Here is a 17,615-nt window from a genome sequence, read left to right as displayed (position 1 = left end):
ACATTCTCTCCTAAGTGCCAGTGAATCGGTATGGATTGAACAACCTGGAGAGTGGATTTCTTTCTGTTGTCTGACACCGCAGTAATTTGTACAAGATGAGCCATTAAACGCTCAAAGGCACCACATGTTTTTCAGGATTTCTGAGGCTGGCGGCGGTAATTAAAATTTCAGGTCGGGCGGGGGGGGGGGGTTTGCTTGACAAGTGCGCAAGCGGGCTCTGTGCGCTTCCCCAGAGATATCGAGGATTTACCTCATGCCATTCTATGCTCCGGTGGTTGCTGGAAATTTCTGTCCCTCATGAAGATTAACCTCTGGCAGATCCGCCAGTGCTCTCGAGCCCAAATAAACCCAGATGATGTATTCATAAGCACACAAGAAGACCCGTGCTGGATCAGACCAGTGGCCCATCAGTTCCATAATCCTGCTGTAACAGCAGCCAAACAGATTCCCCAACAAGAAGCCTGTGTTCAGAACCCTGCTCCACAATCTTCTGCAAATTTCCAGCTCTACCTAACTAACCCTAAGCCTTTTTCTCCTCTGTGTGGTTCACTAGGCAATGGATTTAAATGTTCCGGTGATGGCAAGGAATATCCCAGGGAATGCTGCAATAATCGCACACAAGACAACTGGGCTGCTATACTCAAACCCCCAGGTAAAAAAAGAAGTAATGACCCAATGCACACTTGCATTGAGAGCCATGTCGTGTAACAACTAGAGCAGGGGTCAGCAACCTTTTTCAGCCATGGGCCGGTCCACCGTCCCTCAGACCATATGGTGGGCCAGACTATATTTGGGGGGGGGGTGAATGAATTCCTATGCCCCACAAATAACCCAGAGATGCATTTTAAATAAAAGGACACATTCTACTTATGTAAAAACACACTGATTCCTGGACCATCCTCAGGCCGGATTGAGAAAGCGATTAGGCCGCATCTGGCCCATGGGCCTTAGGTTGCTTATCCCTGATCTAGGGTGTTGGACTAGGACCTGGGAGACCAGGGTTCAAATTCCCACTCAGCCATGAAGCTCTCTGGATGACCTTGAGCCCGTCACTCTCAGCCTGACCTACCTCACAGGGTTGTCATTAGGATAAAATGGGGAGGAGAACTCCATGTGCCACCTTGAACTCCTTTCAGGAAATGTGGGGTATAAATGCAATCAATAATAATAATAATAATAATAATAATAATAATAATAATAAATGCTGAAATTTAAACCTACATAGGTTGGGGTTATGGTATTCAGTAGTGAAGGATATGATCACCACTGATATCAAATGACACGTAATTCATGTTGGGTTCCCTCCTATTTGTATTGTGTTTCCTTTGCACTGAAGTGAGTGGCGTGGAATAATGTAATAATTACATAATAATTACCCATCTTCGTTGTGACTAGCACTGTTCTGCTGTAATTCGGTTTCCAACAAAAACCGTTATTCACCTCACTTTCTGTATTATTATGTAATTTATTTCATAAAGTTCCGCCACAACAGACAGCAAGCCAAATGACATATTTTCATCAGAAGCCGAACTGTAGCAGAACGGAAGCGCTGCTGTATGTGACAAACATGCCTCAGAATGGAAATCGACACCTTCTTACCTCCCTACTTTTAGGGGAAGAGAGTTCTGCATCCTTAAATCAGTTTCCCCACAATACCCCTGAGCAGTTCTACATCAGACACTCCAGGGTATTTGAGGAACCCTCAGATGGCTGGCAGCTTTGAAAACCTGGCCGCTGCCAGCAAATAAACCTGTGGCCAGGGAAACAGATTTGTATGGCGGTCAAAGCGATGCCAACTCCAGCAAGGGCAGGGTGGGTTTATTGCCAGTGGGGTCCTGCCAGGCACCTGGGTACTAGCAGCTACTTAAGAATGATGATGGGAGAGATGGAAGTCTCCAGGGGAGACCTTGGACAATACCTTTTCACTGGAAAGGGGCCTGAAGGATGGATCACATTTTAAAGAATGGGGAAGGTGTGGTTCCAAAGTAGAACACCTTATTTGCCTGCAGAAGGCCCCAGGTTCATCCCCCGCCATCCCCAGGTAGGACTTCGCAAGATCCCCTGTCTGAAATCCTAGAGAGCCCCTAGTGGTCAGCGCAGACAGTACTGGGCTGGATGGACTGATGATGATGATGATATATTAAATTTGTTCTTCACTTTATCTTGCCCAAGGCAACCCACAGCAACCAAGCAATCAACAAACGAGCAACCACACAGAGAAACATTAAAACCAAAGGGAAACTGAAACGCATGAAAAACAACTAAAAGGCCACAGAGATTTAAATGCCAAAGGCCTGGTTAGAGAGTAAATTGTTTGCCTGTCACTGAAAGATATATAAGAATGGCGCAGGTGAACCTCCCTGGGGAGTTGTTGTTGTTTAATCATGTCCGAATCTTCGTGACCCCATGGACCAGAGCACACCAGGCACTCCTGTCTTCCACACAGTCAAACTCATGTTAGTAGCTCGAGAACACTGTCCAACCATCTAGTTCTCTTTCGTCCCCTTCTCCTTGTGCCCTCCATCTTTCCCAACATCAGGGTCTTTTCCAGGGAGTCTTCTCTTCTCATGAGGTGGCCAAAGTATTGGAGCCTCAGCTTCAGGATCTGTCCTTCCAGTGAGCACTCAGGGCTGATTTCCTTAAGAATGGATCGGTTTGATCTTCTTGCAGTCCATGGGACTCTCAAGTGTCTCCTCCAGCACCATAATTCAAAAGCATCAATTCTTCGGCCATCAGCCATTCTTTATGGTCCACCACTCACTTCCATACATCACTACTGGGAAAACCATAGCATTCCACAAATGGGGAGCCACCACAGAACAGGCCTGTTCTTGTGTTTCCACCCTCTAGATCTCTTGTGGAGGAGGCACATGAGGAAGACACTCTGTGCCACCGAGGCTACTCAAGCATGGATTCAGAAGTACCCCCAAGCTATGTACCTGCTCCTTCAGAGGTAGTTCAACCACATCAAGAGCGGGCAACATCCCATCCATCTAGGGAACCACTCACTGACAGCGCCTCAGTCTCATGTGGATTGAGCTTCTGTTGGCTCTCATCCAGTCTACTACCAAGACAACGGTCCAAGAGGTCCAGTATATAAGGCAGCTTCCTATGTTCTGATATTCCACAGCTCCCATCTGGTTAGCGTTTAGTATTCTAAAGGCAACTGGCACCCAGGTAGCAGCAAAACCCAACTATCACTTTGATTTTAAGTCCCCAGCATGTCTCCTTCGCACGCAACCTATGCTTTTGAAGCTTCACCCTATATCCCAATTAACTGGTGGTCTTAATTAGGCTTGGAAAGGAGGGGTGTGTGAGAGTATTAATCCTGTTGATTCTATAAATTAAATTTTGGCCTCCAAAAATCAGCTAAGTGCAATAATAACGTGCTCCGTAAAGAAAAGAAAAATCCCAATGCCAACAGATTAAATAAAACTGCAGAGTGTAAAATGCATTTTTGTTCAGAGTGCCTATGATTAATGCATACTATTAAGTCAAGTCTGAGGAAGGTAGATTCTCTGTTTTCATTAGACTTTGGCAGTCGCGCTTCCCTTACCCCTGACCCTCCTCCCGATAAAACGATTGTGCCTTACATTTTTCTCCCTGGAGAGTTCATTGTTCCCTGCGGTCTTCACAAATGAATCTCTTTGTTAACAAATGCAATTGGTTTTTCCGGGAAAAAGGTACTTGTATCAACGTGGAACTCACCTCCGCACCCCTGGTGTGCGTTGGAGAGACAGAACTGCTTGATCTCAGGCAGAGGTTGCTTATTGCCCATAGATCTTGAGTCTGCAAGTCCTTCGTGGCCTCCGTACAGGAATGTTCCTGAGCATTAAACAACTGGTCTCACACCTCCTTCATATATGCATGCCCCAAATGTGGGGAGAGACTGGATCCAGCTGGTGGGCCAGATCCTGAACTCCCTCACCCTCCCTAGGGTTATTGTGGGGGTGACACTGGTGGAGAGATGCCATTGTGCAATTGATAGCCACAACAGAATCCTCCCTGACCACCAGCCCTGCCTTTTTATTTGAGGAAAAAGGATTCCACGCTGAAAGGGTTTTAGACCATTCCTTGACCTTCGCTGGAAAGGAGAACTTGCCAAAGTTTGAAAAGCAAGTTCTGTTTCAGGGGTGGCAAACCTCAGGTCCTTGGGCCATATGTGGCCCTCCATGTTCTTTGTCTGGCCCTCAGGATTTTCCCCAGGCCACACCCCTCACCGGCCTGCACTGCACCTTCTTGACTGTTTTTGCCTCCCTGGAATGTGTTGTTTTATTCATTTGCATGTATGTGTGTGTCATTTTTTTTCTGCACAAAAGCATACGGAAGCAAAGATTACGTGTTCTGAAAAGTGTTATTCTTGCAGAACACATCCTATTATGATTTCATTCTTTGTAAGTATCCAATACATTTTAATCATCAGTGCTATTCTTTCTGAATTTGCTACCTTTCATCTCACCTGCGAAGAGATGTTAAAGCTATTGTATGTGATAATTCTGCTCCGTATATGTCTTAAAAGGAGACCCTAATCTTTCAGATTGGCCCTGCGTTTGCCTCCTTCCCTCAATCTAACCTATTCAGTTAATTTTGCAATCGCTGGGTCGTATTGTGCTTCCATTCTTTTTTTACTGTTGGCATCTTAGAAGAAAATGTGATAATGCCTCTTCCTAGCTTGGATGGAGGACAGAGAAGCGTGTTTATAGACACATTGGACCAACCTTCCCCAATCTGGTGCCCTTCAGACGTTTTAGGCACAACTCACACAATCCCATCCAGCACAATCAGGCTGTTGGAAGCAGTCACCCAAAACATCTCAAGGCAGCCAGGTTGGGCTCAGGCTTCTACATGGCTGGAATTGAGCCAGCTTCAAAGTAGTAGGAGTTGCATCATTAAACCCCCGTTTTTCTCTCTGTTCCGTGGCAGGCAGCCCCCGGAAAGCCCTTCCCCTTAACCTGCCCTCTTCCATAGACCAGAGGCAGAAAACCTGCTTTTCATGCAGGAGGTCCCAGGTTAGGTCTATGGCATCTTCAGGTAGGTTTGGAAACGCCACGGCCTCAAATCCACTTGCCAGTCCATGTAGACAATACTGCGCTTGATGATCTGACAATCTGTAAGGCCGCTGTTCCTGTTCCCTTGCGACGTGGCAAGTTTATAGAGTGTAATCTCCTTTGGGTCCTTTTGGATATTGGCAGTGGGATAATAACAACAGCTATTTCTCACCTTTTCAGGAGTTTGTCCAGCTGTCTAAAAGCCTGATCGGCGACCCATTTCTTCACAAAGAGATTGTAATGAAGGCAAAGGAGTACGTCACAAAGCACCACTCATGGGAACACGAAAGGAAAGCCTATCAGAACCTTGTTCTGATGCTTCAGTGACCCATTTTGCGTCAAGATACAGGAACCCAGCATGGATGGATCAAACCAGCCAAGCCAATCAGATTTTTGTGATTAATGACCCTTACTGATTCCCCCCCCCCCCCCGTATCACCTGCTCTCTGTGGTACCAGTTGAAATGTATCATACAGTGGACACTAGAATGATTGCAGGGTTTTTTTTCCATGAGCTGACAATATTCACAGATACGGATAATCAGTGATGTATCAATATGAAATGTTTTCTTGGAATTATATGCATGTATACCTATGCGTAACACATTCAGATACAAACACATGCACACTAGGAATGTCGTTGGATCGTGGAAATCATTCTCGGTTTGACTTATGGGCTTAGTTCCAGAGAAAGCAAGTTAGGCAGTAGTCCCATTGAAAGGAGGTCGAGTTAATTACGATTGTTTCATTCATGTCCTGTTAATTTCCATAGGACTTCAGTGGCCATGGTTCGTTTACTGACCCTTAATCAGTTTACATGTTTACTGACCCTTAATCAGTTTATCCATCGATTAGAAAGAGCATGTGTGTAAAAACACTTGTTTTAAAGGGGGGGCAGAACTTTCCTCCCAGTACTAATAACAGCAGGGGAGGAGTTAAACTCCAGTTCTGCAGTCTCAATAATTATGACTCTTCCCCCACCACATCCACGGTTTCTGTTTTGTTTTTTTATGTGCCCTTAAGCTGGGCCATAACAAACACTTTGAAAGGGTGTCTCTCTTGGGTGTAACTGAACAGATGCCATACAGCAAAGACATACGGCTGCTTTGACTTTGTTCCTGCCAAGACCTTCCACTAACAATGTTGGCTGGGGCAAGGGTGTCACTCTGACATGTCCACCAGAAAGGGGGGGGGGTCGTATTTAAATTGATTGGTGTCCACATCTTGAGTTGGAGTTTATTTCTTCAAGTTGATGTTTACACCAACTTCACATTTCCTGGAAGCTAGTTGCTACCTCAGAATATATAATAATTGCAGTACTGCATTTTTGTGGAACCTCATAAATCTCCTTCGTGTTTGGCCGCGAGAAGCTCAGGCTCCATAGAAGGGAAGTGGCGAGCAATTTGCATGCAGTACTTTGTGCAAATTCCGGATGCTTTATTTTATTATTTTTGTCCTCTGAATCGCACAGTCGTTGGCACCATTGAGCACATTGTAATAGGTCTCTGCATTTGCAAAAGGGAATTAAAGGAGGGCTCTTGTGCCTGCAGATCTGGAAAGCAATTGTGATTCATTTCTCAGCGGTAGAAGTAATGCCTTTGTTTCTCCCTCCACTTCGCCATCACCACCAACCCCCAACCCCCAAAAAATCTGGCTATGAGATCTATCATCTATCTCTATCTATCTATCTATCATCTATCTATCTATCTTTCTATCTCTATCTATCTATCATCTATCTATCTATCTATCTATCTATCTATCTATCTATCATCTATCTATCTATCATCTATCTATCATCTATCTATCATCTATCATCTATCTATCATCTATCTATATCTATCTATCCATCTATCATCTATCTATCTATCTATCTATCTATCATCTATCTATCATCTATCTATCTATCTATCTATCTATCTATCTATCATCTATCTATCTATCTATCATCTATCTATCTATCATCTATCTATCTAGCTATCATCTATCTATCTATCATCTATCTATCTATCTATCATCTATCTATCTATATCTATCGTTTTATGAAGCTTTAAGAACATCCTGTTAGGGAATGAGAGAGAGAGAGAGAGAGTCAAGCACAACGAGTTATTCCTTGTGATTAGTAAAACGTGGTTGGCGAGGGGGGGGGGGACGTGACTGTGCACAGTGATTACTGTAAAACTTGCATTTCCATGGGCATCGAGGGACTTCATTGTATCATGTAGGGCGGATTTGATTTAAATCAAGTCGATTCAAATCACGGTTTAAATCACTAGTCAGTAAGACTTGATTTAAAACTTTTTTCTTTTCTTTTTTACAGAAAGACTCATTCTTGCTGGTATGTTCATGTTTACAACCAGACGAAGGTTTCATTTTTGGAATAATAAATTTTCAGAGTAGTTTTTACAGTTACATCAAAAATTACTGATTTGGTTATGCTATTAGAAATACATAGACAGATAATTATGAAATTATTTTGAGGTTTAATAGGTTAACTGTGTATATTTGGACCACTTTTCTGCTGTGCTTTATTGGAAGGAGAAAAATAACCTTTAGTAACAATTTAAGCTATTTATTTAACTAAAACAATAACATTATAGCATATGTGTCAGGGGTTCAGGAGCAGAGGCACAGGAAAGGGAGGAAATGGAGAGCGAGGGGGAGGAGTCCGAAGGAAATGTCAGCGATGACAGCGGTCCGAGGTCTCTGAGTCTTTCCAGCGAATCGGAAGATTCACAGAAAGGGGCTCCCATGGTCAGGGCAAGGGGGGTGCCTAGGGGGACACCCCAGGAAGAAGGGGCCAGAGGGGACTCAGAGAGCAGCAGTTGGAAATCAGGACCAGCGTCCACACCAGAGTGCAGTAGGGGGGAGGAGTCCCAGGCATCGGGATCAGGCGGCGCGCTGCCAGCAGGAGGACAGGAGGCAGGACTGGCCACGCCTACATCGGGGAGCGAGGAAACGGTCGAGAGGAAGGTTGAAGGCTGGGCGCGCGCGCCAAGTTCAAATGTACAGGAGGGCGGCGCAGTTGGCAGCCCGGATAGGGAGCCAGGTCCCAAAGCCCACCGAAGAGAGAGGGAGGAGTCAGGGGGGTCAACGTCTGCGTCGGAAGAATCCAGGAAGGAAGGGACCCCGGGGGGTAGCAGGACCCAGAGGAGAAAGGAGAGACGGAAGAGGTGGAGTAAGGCTAGAATCTTAAACTGGTGTACAGGGGACGGAGATTCAGATGGAGCTTCGCCGGTCTAAACCCTAGACGTAGAGCTGGGGCGCTACGGCTTGAAAATGGAAACTGTACTTCAATAAAGACTTTTGTACATTACTACCGGCTAGCGTTGGTCCTCTGTGAGCTGGGACCTGGAGCCAGCTCTGACAATATGTATCCATGTTTGTTAACTGATGTGGTTAAACGATATTTTTTTAAAAAAACAACTTAGACTGAGTTTTAGCATACATGAAAAACTTAAAACAAATCCTTATTTCCCGATGAATAGCCTTTGGACTGTAATGTAAGTTAAATTGAAAATTATCTCTAGAAAGGTTTTTCCTCCAGAAGAATTTTATTTTAAAAATCTGATTTAAATTTAAAAACTTGGTAGGAGCAAAAACGAGTGCTGTGGATCAGGGAAGGGTTTTCCAACCAAGGGAATAAGGCTATTGTCATGGACTGGTTGGACCCTGAGGAATGGTGGGAGGAACCAGCGGGTGTTGGTGGGGCAGGGCCCCATTTTCCCAAATGCACCAGCCTCCACTGTTTGACTGAAAAGATTGGTAGGATTCTGGCCCAATCAGAGCACAGTCTCTATTTTTATTTATGATTTTCAGTTACAGTGGTGCCTCGCAAGACGAAAAGAATCCGTTCCGCGAGTCTCTTCGTCTAGCGGTTTTTTCGTCTTGCGAAGCAACCCTATTAGCAGATTAGCGCTATTAGCAGTTTAGAGGCTATTAGCGGCTATTAAAGGCTTAAGGGATTAGCAGATTAGCTGCTAAAAGGCTATTAGCAGCTTACTGCCTTAGAAAAAGGGGGTGGGGAGCGAAAAAAAATCGCAAGAATCGCAAGACATTTTCGTCTTGCGAAGCAAGCCCATAGAGAAATTCGTCCTGCGAAGCGCATTGAAAAACGGAAAACCCTTTCGTCTAGCGGGTTTTCCGTCTTGTGAGGCATTCGTCTTGCAGGGCACCACTGTATATGCATTTCAATAGTGTAATGGTTCTAGGGGTTGCTCGTGCGTAAATCGGCGCCACACCTGGGTGGGTTGCCTGAGTGAACCCTTTCTGTCTGGACAGCCACTCGCCCGTGGCTGTCTCAATCGCTGGCAGAATCCGTCAGTGGGCGTTTCTTGAACTTCTTCCAGCATAAAAGTTCTTTGACGCCTAGTCTCCGCCTACTCTCCCTGCGCAGAAGCCTTCTGCGCAGGGAGGGTGTGGGCATCGGAGGACCCATGCTCTCCCCGCTGGTCCCCGGCGAGGAGTCTTGGAGCCACCTCGTCGATTCCCCCATCTGCCCCCCTTCTCCACTGGTGCTACGCTGATTTCCTTCCCCAGAAGATGTGCTGCTTCTCTCCCTCCCGGGACGCTCTCCGGAATCCCTCTGGAGCCCTCCCTCTCCCTCTGGCTCCGATGGCAGTTCCCTGACAAATAGTTTTACAATCATTCTAACATTTCAAAATTCGACTTCCTCCTCTTTCTGTTGTTCCTTTTTTTTTTTTTTACATTTCCTGCATATTCTAAATTTATTCTTTTATTCATCTACTTTAAATATTTGCTTTTATGAAACTGTAGGTTATTACAATAGTCCAGCCAATGCCCTTATCTGTTTGCAGTTTGTTTGTAAATATTCAATAAACTATTTCAATTCTTTTATAAATTGTTTATTACCTTGATTTCTTATTTTTCTGGTAGGTTTCACCATTTCTGCATATTCCATACGTTTTTGTATCCATTCTTCTTTTGTCAGGGCTTCTTCTTTCCATTTTTGGGCAAATAACATTCTTGCCGCTGTAGTCGCATACATGAATAAATTTCTATACAGTTTGGGTAGTTCTGTCCCTATAATTCCCAAAAGGAAAGTTTTTTACAAATGTTATTTTAAACATCTTTTTCAATTCAATATATATCATTTCCCAGTAAGCTCTAGCCTTACTATAAGACCACCACATATGATAAAAAAACCTTTGTTTTTGCATTTCCAACACTTACTTGATTTATACATTTTCCCCCAATTTACTTGGTGTTAGATACCATCTATATAAGATTTTCATATAATTTTCTCTTAAACCATAGCATGGTGTAAATTTTATATCCATATTCCACGGTCGTGGTTATATCTGTAATATAACCAATATCTAATGCCCAATGTGTCATTGAAGATTTTACTTGCTCATCCTTTGTCTCCCATTCCAATGATATCTAATGCATTTTAGCACTTTGACATTACATTCCAACAGATCTCTCTCCAATTGTGATATTCGTTCTATTTTAGATGCTCGTTGAAGACATGATTCTTTCAGTAAGACTTTCCGCAACCAATGCACGATGGTGCCTGCAACCGGTTGCTGGTTCCTTGCCCTGATTGCTGGCCTGCGTCCATTGGCTCCATGTCACACCAGGTTCTTGGACCAGGGCACCTTCTGAATTTCCCAGAATGCCACTAATCACTCTGGGGCATCGTGGGAAATGAAAATCTCAAAAGCCAGGCCAAGGAAGGCTTTTGTTCTCCCAATTCATATCTCTATTGAAATTGATTTTATATTTGTGTGTGTGTGTGTGTGTGTGTAATTGTTGCTTTTCATTGTTTTACATGTAATTGTGCAGATTTTGTTTTGTTTTGTTTTGAAATTATTTTTAGAGATAAAGTTGTTTTAACTGCTTTGATCTATGTAGTTGTTCTGTATCTGTTTTCATTGCACCATAAATTGCTCCAAGACGCTTCACAGGAAGCAATTCATAAGTGAAATAAATAATAATAATAATAATTTCCCAGGAAAGCTAAGCAGAAGCCAGACTTAATTACGAGGCTAGCAGAGTGCGTAGAGATTGCCTCTCACAAGTGGGAACAGACAGCGAGCCCTACCCATAATTCCCTGCAACACTCAGGGCCTCTTGAATGAACAATACCAATGTTGGAAAGGTTCCCTGGGGACAGGGAGTTTGAAAGCCACTGATTTACGGAGTTGATTATCGTCTTCTGTTTCTAACTACTGACAATTGCAGAAGCTTAATAACAAGAAAAAAGAGCTTGTCTCCTTAAGACTGGGCAGTAACTACCTTTTTTTTTCTTCTTGTGGCAGCTCATTGTTAATTTGGGATCGCTGAGCCATCCATTAAGACTTTAAATCACTCCAGTCAATTTTGGATTGGAAGTGGCATCCCTGAGGAGTGGTGCTTAATCCACCAAGCCATCCAGACAGTCGCGCGCGCACACACAAAAGTCAGTATCTAACAAGTCAGGCTCTGGCAGGTATCTGGCACCCTGGATCAATTGACAAGCACTCTGGGTTCGAAGGTGATGTAAAAGGAGGATGCTAATTGTGAGGAGTTTAAATTGCAGCTTAATTTATGGCAGGGAGGAGGTGAGATTCAAGGAGGATTGCGGGCATTTCTTTGTGGTGGGATGGGGGCTCAGAGCCAGCACTTGGCACCCTCCAGCATTGCCGTAGGGTCTGCTCCATATGCCTGCCCTGCAAACCCCCATGAGCTTTGTTTTTTGCAGGGGAGGGCAGGAAGGCCTTGGCCCAGCTCTGAAGGTTTCCATTTCCCACAATGCCCCAAAGTGACCTCCCACCAGAGGCATTCTGGGAAATCAAAATGGTGGCTAGGTTCAGCAATAGAGCTTTTCCCATCAGTGCAGAACTCTGGGAGCAGGCGCTCCTGATCACGGGTGGAGTAATCATAGAATCATAGAATCATAGAGTTGGAAGAGACCAAAAGGGCCATCGAGTCCAACCCCCTGCCAAGCAGGAAACACCATCAGAGCACTCCTGACATATGGTTGTCAAGCCTCTGCTTAAAGACCTCCAAAGAAGGAGACTCCACCACACTCCTTGGCAGCAAATTCCACTGTCGGACAGCTCTTACTGTCAGGAAGTTCTTCCTAATGTTTAGGTGGAATCTTCTTTCTTGTAGTTTGGATCCATTGCTCCGTGTCCGCTTCTCTGGAGCAGCAGAAAACAACCTTTCTGCCTCCTCTATGTGACATCCTTTTATATATTTGAACATGGCTATCGTATCACCCCTTAACCTCCTCTTCTCCAGGCTAAACATGCCCAGCTCCCTTAGCTGTTCCTCATAAGGCATCGTTTCCAGGCCTTCGACCATTTTGGTTGCCCTCCTCTGGACACGTTCCAGTTTGTCAGTGTCCTTCTTGAACTGTGGTGCCCCCAGGAAGAGGGGGGGTAGGAGGGGTGCACTGCCCCCCACAGCTCGATCCCGGTGGGGCTGCCCCCCTACCCACGCATCTGCCCCCCTGCCCACACTAGGCACCACACCCCTGCAGGCAGCGCATCACACCCCCAGGACGTGCACCATGCCCCCATGGGCGGTGCGCCACGCCTTGGGACGCATGCCTTGCCCCCGGGACACATGCCATGCCCCCTGGGACGCACACCAGCCGCCCCCCCCCCCGCCAGCCACACTCCCGTCTGCTCTCCACCACTGCTCCTGATGTCAGCAGCGGGGAACCTGTGTGGTCATCCAGCTATTATTGGCCAGCAGCTTCTATCACCCCTCACCCCAAGACATGTTGGCCAGAACTGATCGAAGTTCAAATCCAGCAATGTCTGAAAGACATTGTGTTGGCAGGGGAGAGAAATTTGGCTTGGTTTGCATTTGAGTGTGAACCTACATAATTCACACTTCCTGAAACAATCTTGTTCCAATGAGCACTTCCAAGGCTTTGCAGTAGCTGCATCTAAGAGAGGAATGACCAAAAGGGCAAAAAGAGGAGCTGGCCTAGAACGTTGCTTTGTGAGTGAGCTGGAGGCTGGAGGGGAGATGTTGGGAGACCCAGCAGGGACAGATGCATGCCTCTCTGTGTGCTTGAGCCAAAGCTGTGATAGATTGGGGCATTAATGCTGTGAGCCCCTCCATCCTGTTCTCAAGTTGTATATAAAGGTAAAGGGACCCCTGACCATTAGGTCCAGTCGTAACCGACTCTGAGGTTGCGGCGCTCATCTAACTTATTTTGCCGAAGGAGCCGGCGTACAGTTTCCGGGTCATGTGGCCAGCAGGACTAAGCCGCTTCTGGCGAACCAGAGCAGCGCACAGAAATGCCGTTTACCTTCCCGCCAGAGTGGTACCTATTTATCTACTTGCACTTTGATGTGCTTTCGAACTGCTAGGTTGGCAGGAGCTGGGACCGAGCAATGGGAGCTCACCCCATCGCAGGGATTCAAACCACCAACCTTCTGATCAGCAAGTTCTAGGCTCTGTGGTTTAACCCACAGCGCCACCCGCATCCCAAAATATATTTCTAAATAAATTCATATGTCTTAAAAGGCACTGTAGTCTCCGCTGACCTTCCTTCCAAGGAAACTGAGCCCTGGGTAAGTACACAACCCCACTGGCAAGGAATGCGGCTCTCAGTCTGAAAAAGCTTCCCCACCCTCGGTGTCACTGGATTTTAGTCTAAATGATTAGGATTATGTATTCTTTCTAAGGGGCAGGTGGGGCTTGTCCACCTGGGAAGCTAGCCCATCGAAGAGAAGGAAAACTCAGGTCCTAAAACTCTGCTTCCTTGCAAGATATATTTGGTAGAAGAAAAGGCTAAGGCAGGGGTAGGCAACCTAAGGCCCGGGGGCTGGATGCGGCCCAATCACCTTCTCAATCCAGCCCGTGGATGGTCCGGGAAAGCCACTTCCGCCCTGCAGAGGGGGTGGGGTTGCGGGCTTCACGGCCCCACCACATGTGTGTCGGCTGAAGCCCAGCCTCGCGCGATTGGGGGTGGGGGGATTCCCAGCTGCATCACAACCTGGCCGGCCAATCAGCTGGCTCTGGGGGTGTGGCCTGCCCTATTTAAGGCAGGATGCAGCTGGGGACCTCCCTCTTTCCCCGCCTGCCAGCTGTTCCTGCTTTACCCACTCTCGCGCCCTATAAGGTTTCCGTTCCTTGATCTTGCTATGGACCTTGGTTGGTCACCATTGAGGGGCCTGGTAGGAATTTTTCCACTTGGCTAACTGGCACCAGCCACTTGGTTTTCGCCTACCTCGTAGCAAATCGTCACAGCTTTCTGGGTATTGGAGGTTAGGCATTGGTATTGCTCTGTAGATGGAAGAGGGGAGGTAGCGCCATCACCTGCCCCACATATTGAAGGGCAGTCCGGTAAAGGATTCTGGGGGGCGTGGCCCTGTCCGAAGCCTAGGGAGGAGAGGGCCTAAGTCACTCCCCCTATCGGTGACCCCGGGGGAGTTCCTGGTTGATGTGCATCAGCAAGACTCACCCAATGGTGGTTAACCCTTCCCAGACTTCAGGCAGATGGGCTAAAGCTGGATATACTGTATTTTTCGCTCTATAGGACGCACCTTTCCCCCTCCAAAAATGAAGGGGAAATATGTGTGCGTCCTATGGAGCAAATGCTTGCTTTCGCTGAAGCCCGGAGAGCGAGAGGGGTCAGTGCGCACCAACCCCTCTCTCTCTCCAGGCTTCAGGAAGCTATCCACAAGCCTTGGGAGCTCGGCAGGAGTTCCTGCCGGGCTCCCAAGGCTTGCGGATAGCAGCCTGCATCCCGACCACAAGCTGGGGGGACAGCGGGGAGGCAGAGCGCCACCTTCCCACTGTTCCCCGACCTGGTCTTTGGGGCTGGGGGTGGGGGAAAGCAGCACTCCCCCCCCCCGCCAGTCCCAAAGAGCAGGTCGAAAGGAACCCAAAGCCTCCAGAGCCCAGCGGGAACTCCCGCTGGGCTCCGGAGGCTTTGGGTGAACGCACCTTGAACGCACAGAACACACCTTGACTTAGAGGGGGAGAACAAGAAGAAAAAATTTTTTTCCTGTTCTCCCCCTCCTATGGTCTGGTGCGTCCTATGGTCTGGTGTGTCCAATAGAGCAAAAAATACGGTAGTTGGTTAGGACCAATGCCTAAGCCAATACCGCTCATCACCTGTAACCAATAAAGTTGTGGCCTTATAAAGTTAACCTTAATAATTGTGTCATGTGTTTTTATTTCCACTGGGGGGGGGGGCGGGAACTCGCCACACAATCAGTGTGTTTTTACATGAGTAGAATGTGTGCTTTTATTTAAAACGCATCTCTGGGTTATTTGTGGGGCATAGGAATTCGTTCATTTTTTTTTTTCCAAAATATAGTCCGGCCCCCCACATGGTATGAGGGACGGTAGACCGGCCCCCTGCTGAAAAAGTTTGCTGACCCCTGGGCTAAGGAGTAAACCCTACACGAATCCAGAATGGAGTCCCTGAGATGGTTGGATGGTGCCCTGTAGCAACTCCTGCAGCCAAGTTGGTGCCAAACATATTGTTCTGTTTTCCTTTGGACCATATTGGCGAGGCTGAATGGGGGAGTATAGTTGTCTGGGCTGCCCAGGACCTCCATCCACACTGCCCAGGCTTGCGCCCTAAGCAGGTCATTTCAGTGCTGCTAACGCAGCAGTTTGACTTCACCTCTGGAGGCACACTCCATTGTCTTTTGAAACTGACGGATGCCAACCATGTACTCTTTCTGACACCAAACCTTTCCCTTTTATATGGTCTCTCTTTCTCTCTCTCTCTCTCTCTCTCTCACACACACACACACACGCCCACACACACACACACACACACACACACAAACACCGACTCTTGCCTATTTTCATTTGTGTGTGGGTACATCAGCACACATATTCTTCAACACAAGTCCAGCAATAATTCTAACCTCGCTTGATAGAGGTCACCTCTTTCATTAGTCTGATTCCATCACATTTCATCAGCAGCCACAACCAAAGGGGGCGGGGGGAGACGTCGCTGGCCTCGTATGACTTCAAAAGCTAATAATGAAAAGTTTTTGTGGCGGGGTCAGCAAGAAGGCAAGCGCAAACCTAGCCTTGCTGATGGGGTAGCAAATGGGCAGGGGGCTTAGAAGTCTCATGTGCCCAGGCACCTGATCCCTGCAGACTGAATAAGTGGTGCAATTGGAGCGGTTGCTGAAATAGAGCAGCTTGGCAGCATTTCTCAAAATCTGCACCGCTGAGTTGTGATCAAAGGTGTGTCTGTCCACGTGCCCAAACACTAGAAAGCCTTAAGAACATCGGTCTTGGCCAGGCTAAAGGTCCATACAGACCAGCAGCCTTTTCTTCTCAGTGACCAGTCAGATGTCTCCAAAAAGCCCTCAAGCTGGGCATGAAGGCGAAAGCTGCACAGGGAACAGGGAATCCTGTTGTGGGCTTCCCATAGGTGCCTGGTTGGCCACTATGACAACAGGATTCTGGGCTGCCTGCTCCACCGGCCTGATCCAGAAATACTTTTCTTATGAGACAAGTGGCATACTGTCTCAGAGCATCATGACCCACCTCTCTGGTCTGTGAAATTTAAGCAGGAGTTGTTGAAACATTTCTTTCTAGTCATGAGGTCTAGAAACTTGCTTTCCTAGATGAAAACGGAGAGGCTTCTTGAAAACTCTGGTTATAATGTCATACAGTGGTACCTCTAATTATGAACTTAATTCGTTCTGGAGGTCCGTTCTTAACCTGAAACTGTTCTTAACCTGAGGTACAACTTTAGCTAATGGGGCTTCCCACTGCCAACGCGCTGCTGCCTCACGATTTCCGTTCTTATCCTGGGGCAAAGTTTTTAACCTAAGGTACTACTTCCGGGTTAGCAGAGTTTGTAGCCTGAAGTGTTTGTACCCCGAAGCACCACTTTACAGTGGTACCTCTAGTTACAAACTTAATTCATTCCGGAGGTCCATTCATAACCTGAAACTGTTCTTAACTAGAGGTATGCTTTTGCTAATGGGGCCCCTTGCTGCCGCTGCACTGCCAGCACACAATTTAGGTTCTCATCCTGGGTCAAAGTTCTCAACTTGAGGTAACGCTTCCAGGTTAGCGTAGTTTGTAACTTGAAGCGTTTGTAACCTGAGGCATTTGTAACCCGAGGTAGCACTGTACAGTGGTACCTCGGGTTACATATGCTTCAGGTTACATACGCTTCAGGTTACAGACTCCACTAACACAGAATAGTACCTTGGGTTAAGAACTTTGCTTGAGGATGAGAACAGAAGTCATGTGGTGGCGGCACGGCAGCAGTTGGAAGCCCCATTATCTAAAGTGGTGTCTCAGGTTAAGAACAGTTTCAGGTTAAGAACGGACCTCCGGAACGAATTAAGTACCTAACCAGAGGTACCACTGTATTCTGTATTTCTGCAGCATCACAACGTAGGCTTTGACAAGAGGCAGCATCCCTTCCCTGTACGAAGGCATTCTACACACATCCTGGTGCATTTTGATTCATTTCTTAAAAAAAGAAGTATATTCCATAAATTTTGATTAGGAAATGAGCCTAACGTGGGAGTCCGCTTTCCCCTGCCTCTGCCATGCTTAAAACATATTCCGTTTGCTGCAAAAACATTGTTCCAGGTTGCTTGCCAGTCCACTA

The 17,615-nt window shown here is 46.6% G+C and overlaps 1 protein-coding gene across 2 annotated transcripts in view; it reads left to right on the top strand.

Annotated features, from left to right (window-relative positions):
• The window catches only part of GLT1D1 (glycosyltransferase 1 domain containing 1), a 54,935-nt gene extending 48,329 nt beyond the window's left edge, over window positions 1-6,606 (top strand). For both annotated transcript variants that reach the window (XM_083418352.1, XM_083418353.1), the window contains 2 exons: window positions 554-652; window positions 5,229-6,606. In XM_083418352.1, the coding sequence (XP_083274478.1) occupies window positions 554-652; window positions 5,229-5,375 (246 nt within the window). In that variant the 3' untranslated portion in view covers window positions 5,376-6,606. The remainder of the gene's footprint in view (window positions 1-553; window positions 653-5,228) is intronic.
• The last annotated feature ends 11,009 nt before the right edge of the window (window positions 6,607-17,615 follow it).

This window comes from Podarcis tiliguerta, assembly GCF_965153285.1.
Source record: "Podarcis tiliguerta genome assembly, chromosome: 16".
Taxonomy (NCBI): domain Eukaryota; kingdom Metazoa; phylum Chordata; class Lepidosauria; order Squamata; family Lacertidae; genus Podarcis; species Podarcis tiliguerta.
Note: the sequence above shows the minus strand (reverse complement) of the source record. Positions and strands in the feature narration are given on the sequence as shown.